This window comes from Micromys minutus (assembly GCF_963924665.1).
Source record: "Micromys minutus genome assembly, chromosome: 11".
Lineage (NCBI taxonomy): Eukaryota > Metazoa > Chordata > Mammalia > Rodentia > Muridae > Micromys > Micromys minutus.
In genome coordinates, this window is record NC_137980.1 from 50,255,223 (window position 1) to 50,280,694 (window position 25,472).

Here is a 25,472-nt window from a genome sequence, read left to right on the forward strand (position 1 = left end):
AGTAGCTTCAGGAGGCTCACTGTCCAAAGGAGGTCTTCTTATAGCAACCCTGCAGTATTTTAGCTAAGATGAAGAGCCCAGTTGCCTGATGGATTTAGGTATGTCTAATCTATACCCTGCAGGCCACAGGCATGCTAGATGACAATGTCACATGGGATACCCCAGCTTAAATCTTCAAGTCAGACTCAAGAATACCTAAATCACTATATGCTAATCTGCAATGCTAACTCAGCAAACATTTGAATTACATTCACCCTTCACCATATTCTCCTTTGGCTCATTTTAGGAAACCAACTCTACTCTCTACTTTTGAACTAGTCTTTTTTCTACATCATCCATTAAAAATGAGTAACATCTTACTGGGAGTTTATGATGAGCCTAACTCTAAGTACATATATAATTAACCCTTTTCATTCTTGCAGTCACCCCATTTTATTACCTTCATTTTGCAGATGGAGAAGCTAAGGAAACAAACATGAAAGTGATTTGCTCTGGGTCACACAACTAGTAAATGGTGAAACTAGAACTACCCAAGTACTCTGGCTCCTACACCTACATTCTTGGCTAGTCTGCTGTATTCTTCTCCAATCTTATTCTTGCAAATGGAAATAAACACAGATCTGCTCTACAATTAATCTCCATTGCTCAATGTGTGCTCTAAACAAATTCATGTGCTTCACCTTGGTTGGGGGGTCCTGTGGAAGAAGCCTTTGGGAGTGGTGAGAAAAAAACAACAGGAAATCAGTTGTGGGTAGAAGCTGACTGCCCTGTGTTCTGCTTGAGATGGCTCTCCAGATAGCTCTCTGTTAGAGATAGCTCTCTTGTGCTAGAAAAATATTTTGAACACTCTCGGTATAGCTCATGGGTTTTCTGATTAAAGTAAAAAAAGCTGCTAGAAAAAATTCTAAAAGAGCTGTAAAAATTCTAAAAGTGCTGTGTTTGCTCTCCAAGCAGTTTTTCAAACAAAACCCAATCTTTTATTTACATATCAATTTAGTCATTTACTCCAGATTCCCTTTTGATTATCCCACAAATCAGCATAGTACTACCTTATCCCCCTGACTCTTGCAAAGGACAACTCCTTTTTTTTTTAAACATTGCAAACGAATTGAGAGATCTGCCTGCTTTTGTTTTTGTTTTGAAAGATTTATTTATTTTGTGAATGTGAGTACACTGTAGCTGTCTTCAGACACACCAGAAGAGGGCATCAGATCCCATTGCAGATGGTTGTGAGCCATCATGTGGTTGCTGGGAATTGAACTCAGGACCTCTGGAAGAGCAGTCAGTACTCTTAACCACTGAGCCATCTCTCCAGCCCCTGCCCTGCTTTTGTAAGCACAGATAATAAATTAGCTGGGTGGGATCCTGGGCTGAGATTACCATTCCTACCATGGTTGGACCTAAATTCACCTGTCCCAAGCTGATCTTAAACTCAGGAGTCTACCTGCTTTGTATCTTTCTGACAAGCTGACTTATTAGTGCAGCTGCCTTTGTTCTTTTAGGTCTGTCAAGCCCCTCGTACAATTCATTTTGCATCCTTATATTTTGCATAGTTTAGAAATTAAATATTTTTGAACTCATGTTTTCAGAATTCTTTCCCACAGCCTTAAGGGCTGTCCTGAAGGTCACAGCATTTACTGGTTTTGCTGAGGAACATAGACACAACCTTAACACCTGGACTCTGCTTCCAATTATCATGGAGGCATTAACATTGGTGGGGAGCATATTTCCCAAAGGAGGACCATGAAGTGAATACATTTGTATAATAATATAATATACATTATTATACAAAAAAGCCTCATGCCCTACAACAGTCATCACTCAAGGAAGTTCTAGGTTCTACTACTGGTTCTGCTCCAAAGGTAGGAAGCTGTGTCACACCCTCCCTTCCAAGGCCATGCAGGACATGGTACTCATGCACCCAAATATGCTTTTAGTGATACTGAGCCTCCACTGTTTTGTCAAGTTCATGGACTTCATTCCTATACTGTACATTTTTGGCCCCTCCTATACTGTAAAGATAGTGAATTTATATAAAAATTGGTGTGTATTCGTGAACCCCTTTTCAGTCCTTGATTTACTTTCACAAACTGTTCTATTCTCAGGGTAGAAACCATAAGGACAGAAAGATACTCATCTTTAAGTTTCCATACTTAAAAAGTGAGAGAACAAGCCAGGCCTGGCATCTTATCTTGTACTCCAGCAGTTGTGAGGAAGAGGTGTACAGTTGTCACTAGTACAGGTCACCCTGGTCTGGTTAGCAAACTCTAGGCAAGGCAAAATTATACAGCAAGACTCTCACAGAAACTGGAATGAAGTTGCTTTGAAACCCAAAAATGTAAGGGGATTATTATTCCAGAGGCTAAATTGGGGATATAGTTTAGACTTCAAGTGGCCAGAAAAAGCTGAATGACCCTTTTTTCTTTCTCATATTTTGTGTGGAATCCCTTTCCCTTCAGGTAAAAGTTTATCTTCTGGATAGTGTCACCAATAAATGGCATCAAGCACAGTAATGCTTAGTTTACTTATATTTGTTGGTTAAAATTCATAAAAAGAAGTACATACTTAGAGACAGAGGCCATTCACTGAACTACCTCCAAAATTACATTTTTAATACTAAAATTTCTTACACAAAAAGTATTATGTATAAGATAATCTTGAGATAATTTACAGTAGATTATTCAAGTATTATTTTTAGAAAAACAGAATGGGGAAACCCAACTTTATTTCCCATTTGCATGTTTTTGCTTTTAAAAGCTTATCTGCTTATGTATTTTAGCTTATGGGTGTGTGTTCTGCAGCATGTATACATGTAGTCTGTGTTTGTGGCTGGTAACTGCTGAGGCTTAAAGAAGGTATCTGCTCTTCTGGAACTGATGTTATGAATGGCTTTCTTTATTATCTGCTAAGCCATCTCTTCAGCTCCCATCCTCATTCCATTTCCAATGTCACTGGAACCTCTTGCCACTCCTTACTCAATCACTCCAAAATATCTGGTGCATTTGCTCCTGTCTGCTTTCTCTTCACCTTCCAGGCCTCTTTGTTCTGCTTCATGGATGAGCAGGCCTGGCTTATCACGGGGCCAAGGCTTCTTCAGAAGCACTTGGATTTCTACTATAGTATGCTCTGTAAATAAAGAGAAAACTAAATAAAGTTTTACAAAAGATTCTCCAACTGTCTAGCAATGTCAGAATAATCAAGCTCCTTAGGGAGAAGTTTCAGCTAGCATAATTTGAGTCCCACCAATCTTAATCTCAATTTAATTAAAACTCAAGAGTTGGCATGGAACTGAGTGATTCGGGTGAGGATATTTTACACAGCTGAAGTTTTTTGGTTTTGTTTTTATTTCATTTTTTTGAGAAGGGCAGCCCTTTGTGTAGCCCATCCTAGTTAAAATCTTTTAACTCCTTGGCCTGGATGACAACCTATGTTACTGGTTTATATACTCTGAACTAAATAATTCTCCTGGAAAGAAGCTCATAAGACTCAGGGAAAAGCAAAGTTTAGAAGGCTGATAAAGTTACAGGACTCACATGGTCTCTTCCCCAGGGATGCATGTGTGTGGTGTGTGTGTGCAGGGAGTTCCAAGGATGCAGCTTTTGCAGTTGTCACCCCAGAAAGAATGGGTTTTTTTAATGGTGCAGATGCCTTTGAGTCACCCGTGCTCCTCCCTCTATGTAACCCCAGCAAACTAATTCATTGTTTTACTAAAGCTAGATGAGATTGGAACTGTTTCTTTGGTCTGTTGTCATTGGTCTATTTGGGATTAAGAGAGGTGTACATCGCCCAATATCAGGACTCTTCCCTCAGCAGTATGCCTTTGTATTTTTATCCAAAGATTCCTTCTAATATGGTACTTTCTAGCATGTAAGACAACACTGTACTATCTCCAAACTTGGTAGTCTTTATCTTATGCCGTCCATGAGGCCATAGCTGTAGTCAGTGGATTTTGTCCAAAACCAGATTGATTACTAACACGAGGCTTTTGTGGGGCATAGGAATTTCGTCATAATTTGCCTTGACATCCCTGTTTTCTTCTCTAGTGACTCCATCCAAACAAGGGACACTGTAATTTTTCCAAACCCATTGCTCTAAGTCCCTAGTGTGGAGAAATAATCCAAACTAGGGAATACAGTGAAGACAAAAGGTTCTATCTTACCATCCAACTCTTTTGGAAGGGCGGATAAATAAGTATGACAATTTCATATAAGGTACAATGGAGACGATGTTAGGGGTCAGCTTTTAGATGTACTGCCGGAGAAGGTGACAATTAGACTTAAATGATCAAGAGCCAGTTAGGCAAAGGCATACACAATAGCAGTGTTTGGTGAAACAGAGAAAAAGCCTCCTCTGACTGAGAACTAGCTTGATATTCTCAAGTTACGAATTACCTGGTGCATCTGATTGCCACATTTTTCTGTATTTTAAAGACAAGAATGAATCTCCTTAAGGATTCTGAGTGGAAACTGTTAGGTTCTAGTTTTAAGTTTTTAAAACACCTTTCAGGTGAGTGCGAAGACCATCCCTATTCCTGAAATGACTGCTTACTGGGTCAGTTCCCAGAATCCTGGGAGTGAGGCTGAGGGGGCGTCACCTCAAACCCTTGCCCCTGCGTCCCTCTCTGGCGAGGTTTGGGAGCCGACGACCCGGACGTGGCACTTCTATGATGAAGGAACCACTTAGGACAGCCCCCCCCCCCCCCGCCTCCATCTCCATCAAGGGTCAAAGCTCAGTGAGAGCGGGATGGAGGCGCGCCAGGGAGCTGACAAACTTAGGGTCCACAGGATAGTGTCACGGAGAAGGCTTATCACAAGAGTGAACAGACTCGCAGCCCCTAGGCACCCACAGCAGAGGACTCGCCGTGGAGAGCGCGGGACGCCAGCTACAGTCCCGGCAGCCTCAGCACCGGCCCGGATCCTTCCGCCCCGCTCCCGCACGTCCGTCCCCGCGGCAGGCTGTGTGAGGAGCCGAAGCTGCCCACTCCGGGCCCGAGCTAGATCTCCTTCAGGGTCCGAGGTCCATCTTCTTATCCCATTCCCGGAGACGGGGCTGCTGCGGGCTCCAGGAGAGAAAGGGACTCTTTGAGAAGGAAAGCGGAGGCAGACGATGAAGGGAAGGCGAGCTCAAGTCGGCGATTTTCGCGCGCTTTGTCGCGGGGGGTTGTGGGTAGCTCGCCGGGAGGGAAAAGAAAACCCCGGAGCCGGTCGCGCCGCCCGTCGGGCCGGAGGGGATGTTCGAGGACGAGCCCCACGCCGAGGGGGCGGCGGCGGTCGCCGCGGCCAGGGAGGCGCTGCAGGCCCTGTGTCAGGAGCTGAACCTGGACGAGGGGAGCGCGGCCGAAGCCCTGGATGACTTCACCGCCATCCGCGGCAACTACAGCCTAGAGGTGAGCGGCGGCAGGTGGGCGGCGGCCCGGACCCTCGCCAGGCCCCACCCCCGGCCCGCCCCCGCCCCAGCCTATCGGGCGGTGGGAGTTCCCCCACCTACGAGGGTCTCCGAGGAGTGCGGGGAGGGAAGGTTGGCTGTAGCTCGGCCAACCCACCCATTTGTTTTGAGGCGGGAAACCGGAGCTCCGAAAGGGAGCCGCTGGTTCGGAGTCCCGCGCTGCTCCGGGGTTCCCTGGGCTCCAGACTTTCAAACTCGATTTCTGCGCGCCGCCCAGCGCCCCGAACGGCGAGGTGCTGCCGTTAAATCGATCAGACCTAATCCGGTGGTAAAATGAATTTGCTCATCGCTGCCCAGCCCTTTGACTATGTCTTCCCCACTCGTTTGAAATACTATTGGATCCCCATTCCACAGAAGGAGAAAGTGGGGGTCGTAAGAAGTTAGTTTAGCGTCCAAAGTGACGCAGTTTGCCTGGCAGCCTGGCTCAGCCGAATGAACCATTTAACTTCTCCATTCTTCCGCCACAGTGTGTAGCGGTTACTTCATTTATATCTTGCTCGGGAGTTTGATCAAAGTCAGCGCACACAAAGCTCTTCTCGGTCCCTTGTTTCTCTCTGCCAGGCTGTTGTCCTGATGATTGATGTGTCCGGCTCTGAATAAAATAAATGATGCTTGTTATCACTAGATATTCCCAGTAACTTTTATTATATATATAGATTTGTCTTTATAGCAGGGCAGTGACTACTAAACCTGTTTTCTTGGTGGTGTTACAGCTCAAGATCTTTTTTTTTTTTTTTTTTAAAGAGAATTAGAGTCACTCTAATATAGAAACCCAGATTGGTCATAAGTTTACATTAGAATTGTGCTGGCATGTATGTGGAATTCATGTCCACGGGTTCAGCAGATCAAGAGTATTGGCGGGGGGGAGTTACATTTGTCCTGAGCATGAACAGACTTGTTCTTCCACAAGCAATAAAATGTTACATAGCATTTACATTAAGTAATCTAGAGATAGATGATCATAGGTTATGTGCAAACGCATTGCCCTTTTAAATCAGGGACTTGAACATCCTGGATTTTGGTATCTTTTTGATCCCAGTGGGGATCAAGACAGACTATTTCTGCATATAACTGAGATGAACAAAAGCTTTCGTCATACACATGGGCAGGACTCAGGTATAGGATTCCTCTGACTCAGACTGCCAGGGGAAAAATTGCTGGGCATGGGGCTGGAAGTAGGGAGTGGCTGTTGTACATGTGTCTAGACCCATATGAGAGAAAAGTACCTGAGGCTAACTTACATGTTTTCAGAGAAAGGCAGAATAGACTTCAGCTAGAGAGCTGGCTCCGTGGATTAGGTGCCTGCTGAGCAAGCTTGAGGACCCAGATCCCCAGCGGATCTCCAGGGGAGAAGAAACGGAGGGTAAAGACAGGCAAATCCCAGATGCCAGTCTAGCTAGATACAGAGCTCCAGGTTCAGCGAGAGTCTGTCTTAAAAGGTTGGGAATGATAGATAAAGTCACCCAGCATCTAACTCTGTCAGTCATTCATGTATACATGAATAGGTGAGCGCATGAACATACATGTGCATGTACACATGCCCATATGCTATAAAAAAATAAAGAAAAATTAATGATATCTCAGTTGAAAATACGTTGATTTTTTTTTTTTTTTTTTTTTTTTTTTTTTTTGACACTTGGAAAAGCATTCTAGTCTCTCAGGCCTTACTTGTTCTCCTCAGATAAGCCAAGTCACCGAAACTAGACACGTTTCAAATGCTTACGAGTGTTGAGCACAATCCAGTTGCGTGCTTTCTGCAGGTCACTCCGCCTGGGCGATTTCCCTTCTCCTGCAACTCCAGGGACGATCGAGGATCTAAATTCTAAGTCCAGCATTAGGCAGAGTTGATTGACACTTAAATGCTTGCTTTAGAAAGCACTTCTATATGAATTGGATTTGGGAGTATTCTGTCCTGTATTTTGTTTCTTGTTCTTTTTCTTGTAGTTGTTGGTGAAGAGCACTTGGAGCTGGATCTTTCTCTCTGCTGCCCCCTAAGAGACTCTCCCACAGACTCCCCACATCTAACTCACCCAAGGGCCTGCTGACATTTTCCCTCTCCTCACTCTCCTAACCCACACTTTCTGGTAGTTTGCTACTGGCAGTTTAAAATCTTCCTTTGTGAAGTCTTTGTTGAATTCTAGTCAAAGTCAGTTACTATGTTGTATTTCCCACGCTTTCTCTTCTATTCATACAACCTATATTTTTACCAACTATAGAGAACAGTTTCTGTTTCTTAGCTGTAGACGTGGAGATTTAGAGCTATCTTTGATTTTGTTGTTTTGTTGTTTTAAGCACTCTACCATTGAGGTATATTTCCAACCCTGTCACAAAATCTTTTTAATATAAAATTTTAATTTATAATCAGGACCCATGCCTTGGCACATGTGTGGAGGTGAGGGAACAACTCCTGCTGAGACAGTTCTCTCCTATGTTTACATGGCTTCCAGGGCTTCAGGCCTATACAGCAGTGCCATCCCTCCCGTCCTGCATCTGTAATTCTCTCTAATTCTTTCTAGGATTATCATTTTCCTTGAGATTGTAATATAATTACATCACCCTCCCGTCTCTTTTCTCCCTCCAGCCCTTTCCATGTACTTCCCCTTTGTGCTTTCTCAAATTCATGGCCCCTTTTCTTTATTGTTGTTCTTCTCTCTCTCTCTCTCTCTCTCTCTCTCTCTCTCTCTCTCTCTCTGTGTGTGTGTGTGTGTGTGTGTATGTGTGTGTATTTCTAAATATATGAATGCAGCCTGCTTGGTGCTTATGTTCATGGGCTGAGCATTTGGTGCTGGAGAACCAGTTGTTTGTGCTCTTTCTCCCTCTCTTAACATCCGTAGTTGCTTGTAGTTTTTCATCTAGGTTCTTCTTTCCACATTAGCGTGTCTACGAACCTGCAGATGCCATCCTTGTTCAGGTCTTGTTTAGACAGCCATGTTGGTGTCTGCATCTGTAATTTTTAATCCTCAAACTTCAACTATATTTTGTCCAGGCATGAGGAATCTTCAGTTTGAAGACATTTGAAGGCAAGAGCAAAATGTTAAGTGTTGAATTACCAACTGTTAACTTTTGTTAGAGCATGTAAACTGAGATACCACAATGGTAGAGAACTATGTTTAATAGTTTAAAGATAATTCACTATGGGATAAATAATGCCCCAAATCTTTACCTCACAAAAAAGCATTGTCCTTCATATTGTAGATATTACTATATTATTATAAATTAATTTATTAATATACTATATGTTATGTTAATGTGATATTATATACTAATTAATATTAATATTTTTGACATGTAACACCTTTACTGACTTTCAATTCTATTATTTTTATTTTCTCTGCCAAATTGGTTAAAAAGAAACATAAAACATAGAAAAGAATAAATATTATCAAGAACATGACTGGTGTTTTAAAACTGAGGACACCAGCACATAGAGAAACCCTGTCTTGGAGAAAAAAAAAAACAAAAAAAGCTGAGAAAGATAATACAAAGAGATTTTAGTAGAATTCTTTTCGTAATACTAAATTTGGAATTAAGTAAGAGATCTACTTTTAGATTAGACATTTAGAAAATGTTCTGATTTGACTTCATGCTATGGTTCTAAGAACAAGAAGAACACAGAGGTCTCTACTGATGTTTGAGATTGTTTTAGCCATATTTTCTCAGAGTTTAGACAAATGAAATTGCAAGGCCTCTTGCAGACAAGCATTTCAAGGTGTCTCTGTATGGTGTTTGCGTTGGCCTGCAGGGAGAAGTAATACACTGGCTGGCATGCTCTTTATATGTTGCTTGCCGCAAGAGCATCATCCCTACGGTGGGAAAGGGTGTCATGGAGGGAAACTGTGTCTCACTGACCAGAATACTACGCTCAGCTAAGTTAAGGTAAGACATTTTGATTTTTCCAACTGTTTTACAAGTACTAGATTTGGGTAGAGAAGTGACTCAGTTGGTAGAGTATCCACATCAGTGCCAACTTTTTTGTGATCCAGATTCTCAACGCAGGGGACCAAGGCAGGCCAATTCTGGGGGCTTATTGGCTAGGCAGTCCAGTCAGAATAACACCTCTTTCTCAAAGGTTAGAGTGAAGGTTCTGTAGAGACGGCCCAGTGCTTAAGAGGGCTTCCTGCTTTTCCAGAGAACCTGAATTTGGTGCCCAGCACCCATGTCAGAGGCTCATGACTCTATAACTACATCTCCAAGGGTTTGGAGATCTTATTAGAAAATGTTAACGTAGGGCTGAATGTATAGCTAAGTTGGTAGTGTGGTTGCCTAGTGTGCATGAGGCCATAGGCTTTATCCCAGGTTCCATAGGAAAGCTGGCTGGTATAGCATAAGCCTGTCATTCAGCGCTGGGGTGGGAGACAGGAAGATTAGACATTCAGATCATCCTTGACTGTGTAGCAAGTCCAAAGCCAGCCTGGGCTACATAATACTTGTCTCTAAACAACAGTTACAGCTTCAAAAATTAGATCAGTACATACAGTAAGTTCTAGAGGTGGATGGAGACGGAGACTTTACATGAGCATCAGATGCTACTGTGCTTAGTTTATCAGAGATAGAAAGTTGAGTTTTAAAGGTGTGGAGCCTGCAAATGATAGGTTGGATCAGTTATCCTAGCACTCCAGAGGCTACAGCAGGGACATCACAACTTTGAGGCCACGATGGTTCAGATCCAGCCTAGGGTACATACATACCAGGAAACTGCGTTCTAATTTCCAGGGAAGGTTGACTAAAGGAAGTAATTGCCAAAAGCCCTACCCCAGTCTACTCCCTGCCAAAAAGGAAAAAGTTCTTTATAGCAACTAATTGGAAGAAGACAATAAAAAAAAAAAAATAGTATTACTTCCTTTCTTTTTTTGTTGCTGCTGTTGATAAATACTTTTTAGAATTTCAGATTTTAGTTAACATGTCAAATTTACTTGTAAACAATTAACTGAAAACATATAAAAGAAATTATCAAGCATTTCTCTATATATTTTATATTATATATAATAAGGTAAACTTTTGACACTATGAGGATTTTTTAAAAAGATTTATTTATTGTATATATGTGAGTACACTGTTGCTGTCTTCAGACACACCAGAAGAGGACATCAGATCCCATTACAGATGGTTATAAGCCACCATGTGGTTGCTGGGAATTGAACTCAGGACCTCTGGAAGAGCAATAATCAGTGCTCTTAACCACTGAGCCATCTCTCCAGCCCCAACACTATGAGGATTTAATCTAAGACTATAAAAGAGAGTATACTCATTATTGAATAACCCAAGAAAGTGGAATAAAAGTGTTGTGATATTCTAAGTATCTACTTGTACACCTTTAATCCCAGCACTTGGGAGGGAGATACAGGCAGATCTCTGAATTTGAGGCCATTCTGGTCTACAGAGCAAGTTCCAGGACAGCTAGAACTATACAAGAAAACTCTGTCTCAAACAAACAAAAAGAACTCAAACACTTAAACATTATTCACAACCTGTAGTAGTCTGGTGCTTTGTGAACAACTTTTCATTTGGGAGACTTCTTTTTTCTTCAAACTAACTTTGTGAACCTACACACTGTTGACTGACATTGGCTCATAAACGATATGTAGAACATTAGTTCTGTGTAGAGGATGAGGGAATCAGCTAGGTGCTTTTATTGCCTATATCATAGAGGACTGCTGTCACTTTGGTTTTCTCAGTCCCCAAGATGCTCCTGCAGCCAGTGTGGTTTGTAGTGCTGGGAGTGAAAGTTTAAACTAGGGTGAGGGTTTATGTTGTTTTTTATAAATTTAAGTTTTTAAAACAAAGTTTTTTTTGTTTTTGGGTTTTTTTTTTTTTTTTTTTTTTTTAGCCAAGAAGTGAATATGTCATTTTCAATCCATTATATGGACTGATTTTAAAGTTGCTTTTTTATTTCCTTTTTTTTAAAGCTTAATACAGTTTTTTAGTAAAATGAAGAAGTGGATGGACATGTCAAACCTACCCCAAGAATTTCGTGAGCGGATAGAAAGGCTAGAAAGAAATTTTGAAGTATCTACTGTAATTTTTAAGAAATTTGAGCCCATTTTTTTAGATATCTTTCAAAATCCATATGAAGAGCTACCAAAGTTGCCACGAAGCAGAAAGCAGAGGTAAGGCCCTTAATCTACTATATTTGTGATGCAAAATTATTAGGAGACAATTTTAAAAGTCTGTATTTACTTTTCTGCAGAGACATAAGTTTATTTTTGAAATCCATGGACAATTATATTTCAAAATTAGGGAAATACTTTAGTTATTTTTCTTTAATCTGATTGTTGAACGCACCCTGGAAAGCTGCAGAGTCTGCTTCTAAGCCGTCTGTCTGTCTGTCTGTCTGTCCACCAGAGGGGAATTGTACTTGTAGTTTGACCCTTTGTTTATATTTGCTCTCTCAGTGCTTAGTAGGTTAGTCAGACCAAATGAAAAGTAAACAAAAACAAAACATTGCTCTCTTTTCAGGAGGACTCCGTGCAGTGTTAAGGATCTCTTTAACTTCTGCTGGACACTCTTTGTTCACACTAAGGGTAGGTTATACTCTTGGTGCTTTTCTGCTCTGGGCTTTGGTGATGTTTGACACTGAAGGTTTCTGGATTTTAACTTTTTTTTCCTTATGAAGGTAATTTCCGTATGATTGGTGATGATTTAGTAAACTCATATCATTTACTTCTGTGCTGCTTGGACTTGATTTTTGCCAATGCTATAATGTGCCCAAATCGACGAGACTTGTTAAATCCATCATTTAAAGGTAAGATATTTATTTTTGAAAATAATTGTTAATTTTCAGAAAAGGTGTAAAAACTGACTGTTCTTCTGTCCTGACTGTTCTCTTCATGCTTTGTCCCTAGGTTTGCCGTCTGATTTCCATGCTCCGGACTTCAGAGCCGCAGAAGAGCCACCCTGTATCATTGCTGTACTTTGTGATCTGCACGACGGACTTCTAGTAGAAGCAAAAGGAATAAAGGAGCATTACTTCAAACCATATATTTCAAAACTTTTTGATAAGAAGGTACTAACCATTAAATAAGACGTTTTGGGGTCAGGAACAATCTGAAAGTAAAGAATCTTCCCAACATTCTAGGACCCATGGTCAGATAGCCCAGGTCTGGGGCTAGAGAGATGGCTCCTAAGTTAAGAGCACTTACTGCTCCTGCAAAAGACCCAGGTCCAATTCCCAGCACCCACATGGAAGCTCACAACTTCCTGTAACTTCAGGTTCTCGGGATCCAGTGCCCTTGAGTCTCAGTGTCCGCTGTGATAAAACAGTGTCAGGGAAATGCGGTGCCCGAAATTGAGGGGGTTCAGACAGAAACCTGCATTCTCTTGATGAAGGATCATGGAAAGCATGAGGTCAGAACAAACTGATTTCTGACAGATGTAGTTTTCAGTAGCTGCTGCTTACTAAATCTATTGTAACAACTGCTTTCTTTTCTTTTGGTTTTGTGTAAGTGGGTCTTACTATTTAGCTCTGGCTGTCCTGGGAGTCACTTTGTAGACCAGGCTGGCCTTGAAGTCACAGAGATTTGCCTGCCTCTGCCTTCCAAGTATATTTCTGAATTAGTTTATTATGGATTAACTTATTTTTTGAACATTGTGTCACATAATTCAACTAGGCCTTGTCATTTCTCCTCAGTGAAAGGATTGGGTCTAACTTATCATTCTGGTCCCCTACTTAGTATTAAGAAATTTTTATCTACTTAATTATTATTATTGTTGTTGTTGTTGTTTTAAGATTTATTTATTTTTATTTATATGAGTACACTGCAGCTGTCTTCAGACACACCAGAAGATGGTGCCAGATCCCATTACAGATGGTTGTGAGCCACCATGGAGTTGCTGGGAATTGAACTCAGGACCTCTGGAAGAGCAGTCAGTGCTCTAACCACTGAGCCATCTCTCTAGCCCTGTTGTTTGGTTTTTGAAGTAGAGTTTCTCTGTGTAACCCTGGCTGTTCTGGAATTAATTCTATAGACCATGCTGGCCCCAAACTCAGAGAGCCACCTGTCTCTGCCTCTCAATTATTGGGATTAAAGGTGTGTGTCACTACTGCCTGGTTTAAAATTTTTTTTTTAAGGTTTTTTTGTTTTGTTTTGTTTTGTTTTTAAGATTTACTTATGGGGGCTGAAGAAATGGCTTAGCAGTTAAGAGCACTGGCAGCTCTTCCAGAGGTCCTGAGTTCAATTCCCAGCAACCACATGGTAGCTCACCACCATCTGTAATGGGATCTGATGCCCTCTTCTGGTGTGTCTGAAGACAGCGACAGTGTACTCACATACATAAATAAATAATGCTTTGAAAAAGATATTTTAAAAAATATTTTGAAAAGATTTTATTTATTTATTATATATGAGCTTAACCGCTGAGCCATCTCTCCAGCCCCACAAAGCCTTTTCTAACTGGTTTTTGTCTCCTCCCTACTTTGTATTTAGTCTTCCCGTCATGGAGGATATATAAATCATGGTTTCATGTGGGTATGTTTAACCTTTTCGGGAGAGTAAAGGTTTAAAGAATATATTGTGCAGATGCAGTATACCCTGGTCTAGTGACCCCACTCCTTATGTTGTGTGTACAACTGGCTATTGTCTTGGCATAATTATTATAACAATTTATTTCATCCCAGAAATCAAAACCATCATCCAAACCATCGTTGTGGTTTTGAACATACTTGGAGGCTAGTCAGGTGTTCTGTATTGGACAGGGTAGTATCTCAGCTCTAGCGCCAGAGGTGTTTGGCTCGTAGGATGATACTTCTTGTCTTGTTGACAAGAAGCTACATCAGTTCAGGGTTGGGATTTCTTTGTGGTAAGCTGTTACCAGGCAAAGGATGGCTATCACTTTTAGGACGGGGATTCTGACGTGTGCATTCAGCTCTCTCCATTCCTGTGTTTTCATGTTGTAGCACAACAACAACCCAAGTATAGTAAGAGTTGGAACCACTGATGACTGTAGTTTTTTTTCTCACTTGTAATAGGGATCATGATGTTCCCTTCTCCCCGTCTGTGATACTGAAGATCAAATCCAGGGCTGCGTAGATGCCTGGCTAGTGTTGTACCACTGAGCTAACTACCCAACCCCCTAAATTTCCTCTTATTTTTTTGTTTTTTGTTGTTGTTCTAGTTGTTAGGGATTTGTTTTTGTTTTTTGTTAGACCACATGTAATTTAGGCTAGCCTCAAACTCACTGTGGGAATAAGGACAACCTTAACCTTAAACTACTGATCCCCTTGGCCTCTACCTGTGCACCATACCCGGCATTCCTTCTAAACGTTTTGCTTGCCTGAAGCATGTTCTCATGACTAATATGGTTATGGATACGGATAATGGATCTCTCTCACCAGCACTGCTGGTGAGATTATTTGTGAAGTGTGCTTTCTTAGCATAGAGAATAAATGTCAGTGGGTGCTTAGCCACAAAAGGAACATCCCTCCAAGGCTCAGGGATCCTTTGGAAACAGTGGAGGAATTCTAATACCCAGAGTTCAGGGAGGACCAGAGCAAAGCAGTGTCTTTTAGACTTGACAGAACCTTTCAGTGAGTTTGCAACAGCTTTGGTTGCCTGCACAAGATCAATCCAGTCAGCAGTCTAGTAGGGAGTGAGAAGAGTCCCATTAACTGAGGAACTATGTGCTTAGTTGATAGCTTCAGGGGTTTTTAGTGGTATGGTTCATGATAGGTTAACCACATGCCAGTGGGTGGCTCTACTGGTATGCCCAAGTATATGAGCAGCACAAATTGAAGTCAGGTGGAGGGAGGTGGGGTATATTTGGGAGGAATTAGGAGGGGCTAAATAAAGTCAAAGTAACATTTATGCAGTTCTTAAAGAATTAATAAAAATATTCTTAAAATTTTGTAAAGCATTTTCATAGACTAACCTTGAATTATTCTGAAAATTTGTTTTTAGGGCTGCGTAGTACAATGGTGTAGTGCTCACTTAGCATGAATAAAGTACCAAATTTAATATTTAGGACCATTAACATCAAAATACCTTGATTTACTTTAATTGGGAGATGGTGCTAGAGAAGAATGAAATTTGACTTTAATTTTGTTTAGTATTTCTTGATAGAGGTTTTACCAGTCTAAATGTTCTTTTTTAAAAAAATATATTGATCTAATTAATTTTATGTATGTGTATGCCTGAGTGTTTACGTGTGTGCACCTCATGTTTACAAGATCACTCCAAGGTCAGAAGAGGCATTGGAAATTCTAGAACTGGAGTTACAGATGGTCATGAACCACAGTGTGGGTGCCAGGAGCAGGATCCAGGTCCTTTGCAAGAACAGCCAGTGCTGTTAACTACTGAGCCGTGTCTTGAGTCCCTGGTCTGAAATTTTTAATAATTTTTTTACACATGTTGTATATGTGTAAAAATATTCTTTTAAATCTCATTTTTGTGCTTGTTAATATTCCATAAATTATTTTTTGTTGGCAGATTTTAAAAGGTGAATGTCTCTTGGATCTTTCCAGTTTTACTGATAATAGGTAAGTATTTACAGAATGGTGTGGTGGCGCACACCTGTGTGTGATGTCAGCATTAGGACGTGGAGGAGGAGGATCAGAAATTCAAGGCCAGCCTTGCTACATAGTGAGTTTGAGGCCAGCCTAGGCTGGATGAGATCACAGAGATAATAGGTAAATATCCAAGCTAAGTCGTGTATGGCATGTCATAGGCTGGCAATAATGATCTGTTGAAATTTGTTGAGTGAAACACTAAATAACTCCTTCATATTCAAATCTTGCTTTAATGGGATTGATTGGAATTGTCATTAAGCCTCGTTGGCTAAATACATTTAAGAAATATTCACATTTGAGACATTCTTCTGTGAGAACTCAGAAATACACAGTGTTTGATCTTATATTCTCCTAATTAATTAATGTTAGTAATTGAAATTTCCTTATTTCAAAGCCACTGTTATTTCCTCAGTGATTATATGTCACTTTCTGCTCTTGAATTAGTGTCACTGTTTTAAAATTAAGTACATAGTCTGCTTTGAGTTGCACTTCAAGGTAAGCCAGTGCCGTGACTCTCATGAATGTTCCTAGTCAGGTAGGAACCTCTGAGATTCTTAGATGAACAAAGGTAATAAAATACAGTGTTTTCCCCAGGCCATGTGTGTCTTTATGCTGAGATACGTGTCTGCACAGCTCAGTCTTCTCTTTGCAGCAAAGCAGTGAACAAGGAGTATGAAGAATATGTTCTAACTGTCGGGGACTTTGATGAGAGGATCTTTTTGGGAGCAGATGCAGAGGAGGAGATTGGGACACCTCGAAAGTTCACTGCTGACACCCCATGTGGGAAACTGCCATCACAGGCCAGTGTGGAATGCAGCCTTCAGCAGCACTTTGAAAAAGTAATCTAGCCTGGCCTTTCTCTCTCTCTACTAACAGCAGAGGCATCTTTCAAGTTAGATACTGCCTTTCCTCTACTAATTCATATTGCCCATGAAAGCCCTAAAAGGTAATTTGTGAACTCTTGCTGTTGGTCATGCTTTATGTACATTTTCCAACACTCTGGGTTTGTCATATATGTAAGTGTCTTTTGACATAACACTTATTCCTTCTTACAGGTCCCTCTGCTTCAGCTTAGCCTGTTATGTTGCTTCAGAATTGTAGGTTACTTCCCTGTGTTTGACACAAGCGCTTTTGTCTGACTTTCGCTGCGTAGCTGTAGACTGGAGTGTTGAGGGCCAACCAAGGCTTAATTCTATGTTTACATGTGAGATTTGTTAGAGGACAAAGGCTAATGGAAAATCTGCTTTGCAGATAGTCGGCGCTTCCTTCTAAGCTCTTCTTACTTCAATCACACAGATTTTATTCTTATCTGTGCTCATTTCCTCATGTGTACAATTCAAGTAGGTAGATATGATTTCTTGATATGCTGTATGACATAAATGAGACTACAGATAGGAAGTATGATTCAGTTGTACAAGTGTCATTAGCATAATATTGCTAGGCATCTGGTGGGTAGCCTGTAAAGGGGGAAAAGTGGTAAGAAATGTGCCTGTAAACATGAATAGAGAAGATGGGATACACACTGCATTAGACATTTGTCAGAGGAAATAACTCATTAATCTTACACATTTTTGTTGGGCCTGATGGTAAATAGCTTTATTTAAGCCCTCAGGAGACAGAAGCAGGTGGGTCTCTGTGAGTTCGATGCCAGCCTGGTCTACAAAGCAGTTCAGGACAGCCAGGGTTGTTGGGCAGAGAAACTCTGTCTTGAAAAACCCAAAATAAATAAATAATAAAGATTGACCCAGCTTCCTTTTCTGACAGAAGCGGTCCTTTGCCCCTTCCACCCCACTCACTGGACGGCGGTATTTACAAGAAAAAGAGGCAGTCACCACACCTGTTGCTTCGGCTACTCAAAGTGTAAGCCGGTTACAGAGTATTGTAGCTGGATTAAAAAATGCACCAAGTGAACAGCTTCTGAGTATTTTTGAGTAAGTATGTCATTTTTACAAATGTTTATTAAAATCATATTCTCTGTTCAGTTATGTTTTTAACATATTCCACATTTTTGAGACTAGGAGTACATGTGGCAAGTTTGGTCATAAAATATGTTGACATCTAGGTAGAAGTATCTACTGAAAAATTAGGTTCTTTCATAGAGTGATAGGCTTTTAAGTGTGTTTGAAAATTTATTTAATGCAACACTCCACTCTTGTAAGTTCTTGAGTTATTTGTGGTTTTTCTTTTTTAATTTACTTTTTTAGTGTATTTTGCATTCTTGTATGTATTTATGGGGAAGGGTTAGTGCCATGGCATGTTTATAGAAAACAAAGCAACTTGTTGAAGTCAGTTCTTCTTCCACCATGCGGATAATGGACATCAAATTTAGGTCCACTAAGCCATCTCACTGGCCCCTAAATTCACTTTAAATGAATTCAGCCGGAGTGGTTATTCAAGGTGAGACTGGTCACCTCCTGGGGGTAGTAGATAGTGGAATTTCATGGCATCGATTTTTAAGACTTGTTTCCTGGTAAAGGTGGTGGGATGACGCTAGAGCAGAGAGCATTCTTCTCTGATTCCTAGTGAAATACAAGAAGAATGAGAATAAGGAAAATCATGATCAGCAGCTCCTCTGTGTTATAAACTTCTAGATTAGTGAGCAGGAAAGGTAATGGGGGATTCTGTTACGGCCATCTCCAACAGGTGGTACTGGGCAGGGTGTGTTTGATAGAATTGTGCTGGTACTCATCTCTGCTCTACACTGGACCCTTTCCTCCATCCTTCTGGTGAGGCATAGGGATCAGGAGTTTAAGACCAGCCTAGGTGACATTAGACCTTGTCTCAAAAGCAAGGAGGAGAGCTAGGAGAGAGAAGTGACAACATTTCCAAGTCCAGGCCACTGTTGTCCTCTGAGAATTAGTCCTGTCAAATAACTTAGGCTACAAATGACTCTGGTTCACTCCTCTTTCCCTTGATGACTGAGCAGGAAGGAGCACTTTGTGGTTATGTGAGCACAGGGCAGTTTTAAAAGATAACTCATTTGGTAAAGTGCTGAGACCCTGAGTGTGATTCACCAGATTCCACTAAAGAAGCTGAGTGTGGTGCTGTGCCTTTGTAAACCACAGCACCGAGGAGGCAGAAACAAGAGGATGCTTGAGGCTCACTGGTAGCTCACCTCGCCTAGTCTGAGAACCCAGGCTAGTGAGAGAACGCATCCGCAGACACGTCCACAGATATACATAGACACCAATAGAGAAAAGTAAGAGAGGTTATGCTCCACACTCATCAGTTTCTAACTCGTAGTCATTTGTGATCAGAGTTGGCAAGATTGTGGTCGGTCTCACAGGAAGAGCAGTGCAGTCATTGCCTGAGATACGGCTTAGCGTGGTAAACCTTGAAAAAGCAGGGTGTTAAGACATAGACAGGAAAGTCCTGAGAATTATTTAGGAATGTGAAATAATATACGTAAATAAAATATCTCAAAGGAGAAGAGGGAAGGCGGAGCTGGGAGTGGAGCTCTTCACCTGAAATCCCAGCACTTGAGAGCTGGAGACAAGAGAATGGTTTTAAGTCATACTCCTTGGTCATCTCTTGAACTACATGAAACACTGTCTCAAAAAATAAATAGAAAAGAGGGTAGTTTACACTAAGAGAGAACAAGTAGATTATGTAGGTAGATGTGTTAAAGTTCATCCAGAGGGGGAGAGAGAATGTCCCCATGTATTCCCACTAGGGTTTAAACAGAATTATGGAATACTACACAAGACTTCTATTTTCTAGAGTTCATGATAACTAGGGAAAGGCCCTCATAAAACTAAAGATAGCCCCAGGGAATCCTGTAATGAAGATATTCACCTAAATCTTAGAAGAGAAGGAAAATTGTGGTTCTCCAGCAAAAGCTGAGGACCAACTGCACTCTCCCCTTGTTTCCTAAACCTTTAGGTCATAAGAAGGTTGACAAAGTAATCCATGGTCTCCATAGTCTCCAAAATACGCCTGTAGAGACCCTGTAGGTAAGGCTGGAGGGCTGTCTTGAGGATCCGGTCTTATGGCTCTTGAACAGCGTGAGCAAACTGAAAGAAGTGGTGAGATCTGTGCAAGCGTGTCACAGCAAGAGAGGAACGGAGACAGAATGAGAAGGACATAAAGACAGACATGCGCCAGGTGTGCGCAGACATGCCTGCAGTCCTAGCTCTTGTGGGGTAAAAGCAGGTGGAACAGACCTCAAGCCATCTTTGGCTGTATGACGAGTTCAGGAGCAGCCTGGGCTACCTGAGGCCATGTCTCAAAACACAACAAACCCAAAACTATAACCACAAGCCACAATAGGAAAAAAACCCTTTAGAACTCATGTGAAACCTCAGCACTGCAAATAACCCAAACAAACTTAAACAAAATGGAGAGAAATAAACTCTGTGTGTGTTTTTAAGTGGTCATTGGTAGTGATAGTACCAATACCATACAGTGGGCAAAGAGTAGAAAGAAATGATGTTGAGAAAACAAAATATTCTTGTGCAGAAGAATGAATTTATTATACAATATTAAAACATTACTTCGGCCAGTGAGATGGCTTAGAAGGACTATCTTTTATCTTTGGCTGCTAAGTCTGACGGTCTGAGTGTGATACTTAGGACTCACACGGTGGAAGAGCAAAGATGGCTTTCTCTGACCTCCACATGTGTTCACACATGTACACAAAATAAATAAAAATAATAGTAAAAACCAATAAATGCTTCTGGACCAGAGAGATGGGCCGGCAGTTAATAGCACTTGCTGCTTTTGCAGAGATCCAAGGTTTGATTCTCAGCACCCGCATTAGATTGGCACTTTCTTTGACCTCTGTGGGCAGTGCATGCATTTCATGTATGAGCAGGCACCAAATGTTCGCTACCATACCTGGCAAAACAGCAAGACTAAACCTGCTTAAAGCTGGCTGGCAAGGCGGCTGAGCAAATGCCTGGCTCAGTCCCTAAGACTTACAACGTATGGCACAAACTCCCTCTGACCTCCATACCTGCTGCAACCTGCATTCCCTCCTCACCCACACAAATCTATGAATTTTTAAAAATGTTAACTCAAGATATTTTTCCAGAGATATGTGGAAGGTCTTTGGAACTTTGGACTAGAAGCACCATTGGGTGTACTAGACATGAAAGAATGCTGAGCATCTCTATCTGGAAGTGCAAACCAAGCCCACAGTGAGCAGTTACCTCCTGTCTATCATGATTGCCATGTCTACCCAGAAATCAAAAGATGGAATCATGAGTGTCACTCCCAACAGGAAGGAACTGGACTCCTTAGACATTGTTGTTGAGGATTGGAAAATGGTACAGTCATAATGTAAAATGTTTTCTCAGAACAATACTGGTTATTGGGCTGGTGAAGTGGCTTATTGGAAAAAAGTAACTGTTGCACAGTCTGACAGCCTAAATTTGATCCATAGTGGAAAGAGAACCCTCTCCCCCAAGGTGTCCTGTGTCTGTATGTAGACCAGCACACAATAATGTTTTAAAAAGTAAAAGCTGATTATCCTATGACTTGGTGTCTCAGTCAGGGTTTCTATTCCTGCACAAAACATCATGACTAGGAAGCAAGTTAAGAGGGGAAAGGGTTTATTCAGCTTACACTTCCACATTGCTGTTCATCACCAAAGGAAGTCAGGACCGGAACTCAAGCAGGTCAGAAAGCAGGAGCTGATACAGAGGCCATGGAGGGATGTCACTTACTGGCTTGCTTCCCCTGGCTTGCTCAGTCTGCTTTCTTATAGAACCCAGGTCTACCAGCCCAGGGATGGCACCACCCACAATGGGCTGGGCCCTCCCCCCTTGATCACTAGTTGGATCTCATGGAGGCATTTCCTCAAGGGAGGTTCATTTCTCTGTGATAACTCCAGCTTGTATAAAGTTGATACACAGTACTCTTGGTTAATACCACTTCTAGAAAATACATTTAAAAAGTTGAAAGAAGCATCTTTTGTTGTTATGTGGTTTTGCTGCTGTTATTGAGACAGAGCCTCACTCTAGTTTTGGCTGACCTGGAACTCACAGAGGTCTGCCTGCCTCTCCTTCTCACATGCTGAAATAGTATTTAAAAAAACATCTGACCATTGTATTCCCTGCTCCATTATTCACAGTCATTAGTGTGTGGAAACAAAATACCCACAGGTGAATAGACCAAAGAATCATTTTGTGTAGACATAGAATAAGGTATTATTTAGCCTCAGGGGAGCAAATAATATGCCATGGTGTGTCCACCTTGAGTATACAAAGTAAAATAGGGCAGTCATAAAAATACTCTATGCTTGCATTTATGTAATGTATATTTAGGTAGGCAAATTTTTTAAAAATTATATGTAATTTTTTTACATGTGAAATTTTGCTCTTTTCATTATTTTAATATAGAAATTTATTGGGACTACATGCCTTTATTATGTGTTGTTCTATATATATATATGTGTGTGTGTATATATGTATATGTATATATGTATGTATGTGTATATGTATATTCACACACATACACACACATGTACTTTATATTATAATCTAATAACTGAAAGTAGAACTTTGGCTACTAAAAAGTACTGGTTTTTAGCTTTGAGTTTTATATGTTTTTAGCTGTGCAGCCCAGGCTGATCTTGAACTCATAATCTTCATGGTTTTGTATCTCAGTGCTGAACTCACTAGACTCTGCGTACACAGCATGTGTGTGTGCGCGGGTGTATATCTGTATTCCATGGTCTTGGCTGTGCTAGTCAAGCTGTCTATCCCTGAGCTGGATCCCAACCCTGAGGTGATTCTTGAAGAATCTTGAGGGATGTTGGTAATCTGGGTTTCTCTGATAAGCAGGTTTTTCTTGTATTTTATAGATCTTGTATGCGGAATCCAATGGAAAACATTATAACAATAGTGAAAGGAATAGGAGAGACTTTCTGCCAGCACTATACCCAGTCCACGGATAAACAGCCAGGATCTCACATAGGTATGGAGACTGAAATTGGCACAGCAGTGAGTGTGGAGAAGGTCCCCACAGCAGTGTCTTTCCCTTCTCTCGCTGTTACTGTACGACTGAGCTTTGAGTTTGCCTCCTGCTGTTGTCATTGTTGCAGTACCGAGTGCTCTCCTCTGTTTTCTCTAGACTTTGCTATAAACAGACTAAAGCTGGCAGAAATTCTGTATTATAAAATACTAGAGACTATAATGGTCCAGGAAACACGACGACTTCATGGAATGGACATGTCAGTAAGTAAATCTACCCTTTTTGTTAGTTCGTTTTCTCTTTTTAAGAAAGTAAGACTTTTTATTCTATACAATATAAGCAATTAAAATTTACATAATTTCTTAACTTTTAATTGAAGAAAAAGAAAAAGATTATGAGGGAGATTATGGAAAAGATTTACACTCTACTAGAAAATTTACACTTACTTATATGTACAGCCATCGACTCTATACATGATTTATGCCTGGGAATCACACTTTACCTAATTAATTAGTCTCTGCAACAGTTGGGAAAGCAGTTCTGGCCCAGAACATAGGAGCACAAACTTGTACATAACTGTCCCCAGTGTAAACGCCTCACACACACACAGTAATGTCTTCAGTAAAAGCCTCACAGCCTCTGCCTCCAACAGAGCAGAATGATTCACCACCACCTCTCCTTGGACAGTCCAGTTCTTAAGCAAAGGCAGAACTTGGCAGGAATAGAAATGTATTCAATGGGCAGCAGTCTAGAAGCTACTGAGAAAGGAACTGAATGTCAAATGTTAACCAGCTTTACCCTTTCTAGTTTGACAACTTGAGACCTTGAGTGAGACTTAGTTAGTTTCTTGTGCCTAATCATGTTTTCTCCCTTAATTCTCAGTGATGTCACCTGATCATTTAACACCATGATTGATGAGGTCACTTTGTTCAATCCATCTGCTCTTCCTAAGACTTCATTATTATAAACAAATCATCTTTAGCAAGCTAAATATATGCCTGCTTATGTGCACTGGACAGCTTCTTCCAAGCTCAGTACTCAGCTTTCTCTTCCCAGATTTATAATAGCCTATTGGAAGCTTTCAGATAATAAATGTGTTGATTGAGGTCTTTTTGGTTTCCCAAGCAAAATTAATTCTCTTCTTCTTAATAACTCATTTTTAAACATTTTTGCCTGATTTCTTTCTCAGAAGACATGAGTCAACTTGGAGTCGACTATTCTTTAAACTGCACACAGCTTCTTTGTATGCTTTTCATCCTGCCTTAAAACTGGCCTCAGCTTTTTCTCATGAATCTGGCAGTTCCTTCCACAGGGCCACAGTGTTTCTAACCAGTTCCAGAAGCTTCACTTCTGGTGTTTAGTGTTAAGTCTGGGTAGGTCTTCTGTAGACAGTCAAAGGTATCCTCTTCAGTGCCCTTACAGGCTTTGGCCTAGTGCAGCCAGCAATACCAACAACACAGCTGTGCTGTCTTTGAGCCCTGGGAGTTTTGTTATGGGAAGTAGTGTTTTGACAGGCTCTGTAGGCCATTGTGGGGAACCAGAAATTTATAGCAGATGTGGGCAAGGTTTTCTTTTTAAATTTCTATTGTTGATTATGACACATTCAGGCTATCCAGCTCCAAGTAGAAAGGTCAAACATGTAGACAACATCTTTGTATCTGTTAGTGTTCTCTTCCTGAGTGAGCGTTCTGTGCCCTGTCCACCCCTCAAATGATTAAGCTGACAATTATCTATTCCTTTATAACTCAGAGATTCCTGCATTGTAAAATAGCATTTGTTTTTCTTAAAAAAAAAAATAAAAGAAGGCCACAACAAATTTTTTAAAAATATTTGACCAAGTCTGAACATCTCAAGGACTGCTAAAAGTATTTTATTTTTCTTTTGTTTCTTACATTTACCGTGTATTTATGTATTTGGAAGAGGGGCGGATTGTGCTTTACATTACAGTGTGGTGTGCATGTGTAGGTCAGAGGTCAACTTGGGGGAGTCAGTTTCTCTCCTTCTACCATGTAGGTCCTGGGGATCAAGTTCCGGTCATCAGGCTTGGCCTCAGGTGTCCTTACCTGAGCCATCTCTTCAGCCCCTAAAAGAAAGTTTTTACAAAGTTAAACCCAGCCTAAGTTGCTTCCATTTCGCCTCCTTCCCTCTGTGCGCTCCTCAGTGAGTCCTAGAACCATGACTTCTGTTCCGGCAGAAGCAGGTAGCCTTTCTCTGCTGCACCCTGGAATTTTCTTCTTATTTCTTTAGTATTGGTTCTTTTTCTTGGATTTCATACATTTGTCTTTTGCGGTTTATGTTAACATCTTAATGGAACACTTAAGAGAGAAGTAAAATTTTTACTTTTATTTTTAAATAGTTACACATTCATAGAAAGTTGCAAATGTAACAGAAAGATCATCTTCCTACAGGGATTACAGCTTAAGCAGTACAGCATCGGAACAACGAAATTGACAGTAAAATAATGTCTGACCTTCTACAGGTGTGCCGTGTGTGGGTCCTGTAACCAGAACAAAGTTAAGACCTGGTCGTCCCATTTGGGGAGGAGATAGTTTTCAGATAGCTCTGATTCTTATATATCTGGTTCATGTATGTGTGATTACCTGTGATAAAT

At 41.0% G+C, this 25,472-nt stretch overlaps 1 protein-coding gene across 1 annotated transcript in view; it reads left to right on the top strand.

Annotated features, from left to right (window-relative positions):
- Positions 1–5,215: 5,215 nt before the first annotated feature.
- The window catches only part of RBL1 (RB transcriptional corepressor like 1), a gene marked incomplete at its 3' end in the record, with an annotated part of 57,138 nt that continues 36,881 nt past the window's right edge, over positions 5,216–25,472 (top strand). The window contains exons 1-11 of the mRNA XM_080924858.1: positions 5,216–5,386; positions 9,188–9,321; positions 11,352–11,552; positions 11,902–11,966; positions 12,059–12,187; positions 12,288–12,448; positions 15,867–15,916; positions 16,599–16,785; positions 17,711–17,877; positions 22,752–22,864; positions 23,021–23,124. Coding sequence (XP_080780984.1) covers positions 5,231–5,386; positions 9,188–9,321; positions 11,352–11,552; positions 11,902–11,966; positions 12,059–12,187; positions 12,288–12,448; positions 15,867–15,916; positions 16,599–16,785; positions 17,711–17,877; positions 22,752–22,864; positions 23,021–23,124 — 1,467 coding nt within the window. The 5' untranslated portion in view covers positions 5,216–5,230. The remainder of the gene's footprint in view (positions 5,387–9,187; positions 9,322–11,351; positions 11,553–11,901; positions 11,967–12,058; positions 12,188–12,287; positions 12,449–15,866; positions 15,917–16,598; positions 16,786–17,710; positions 17,878–22,751; positions 22,865–23,020; positions 23,125–25,472) is intronic.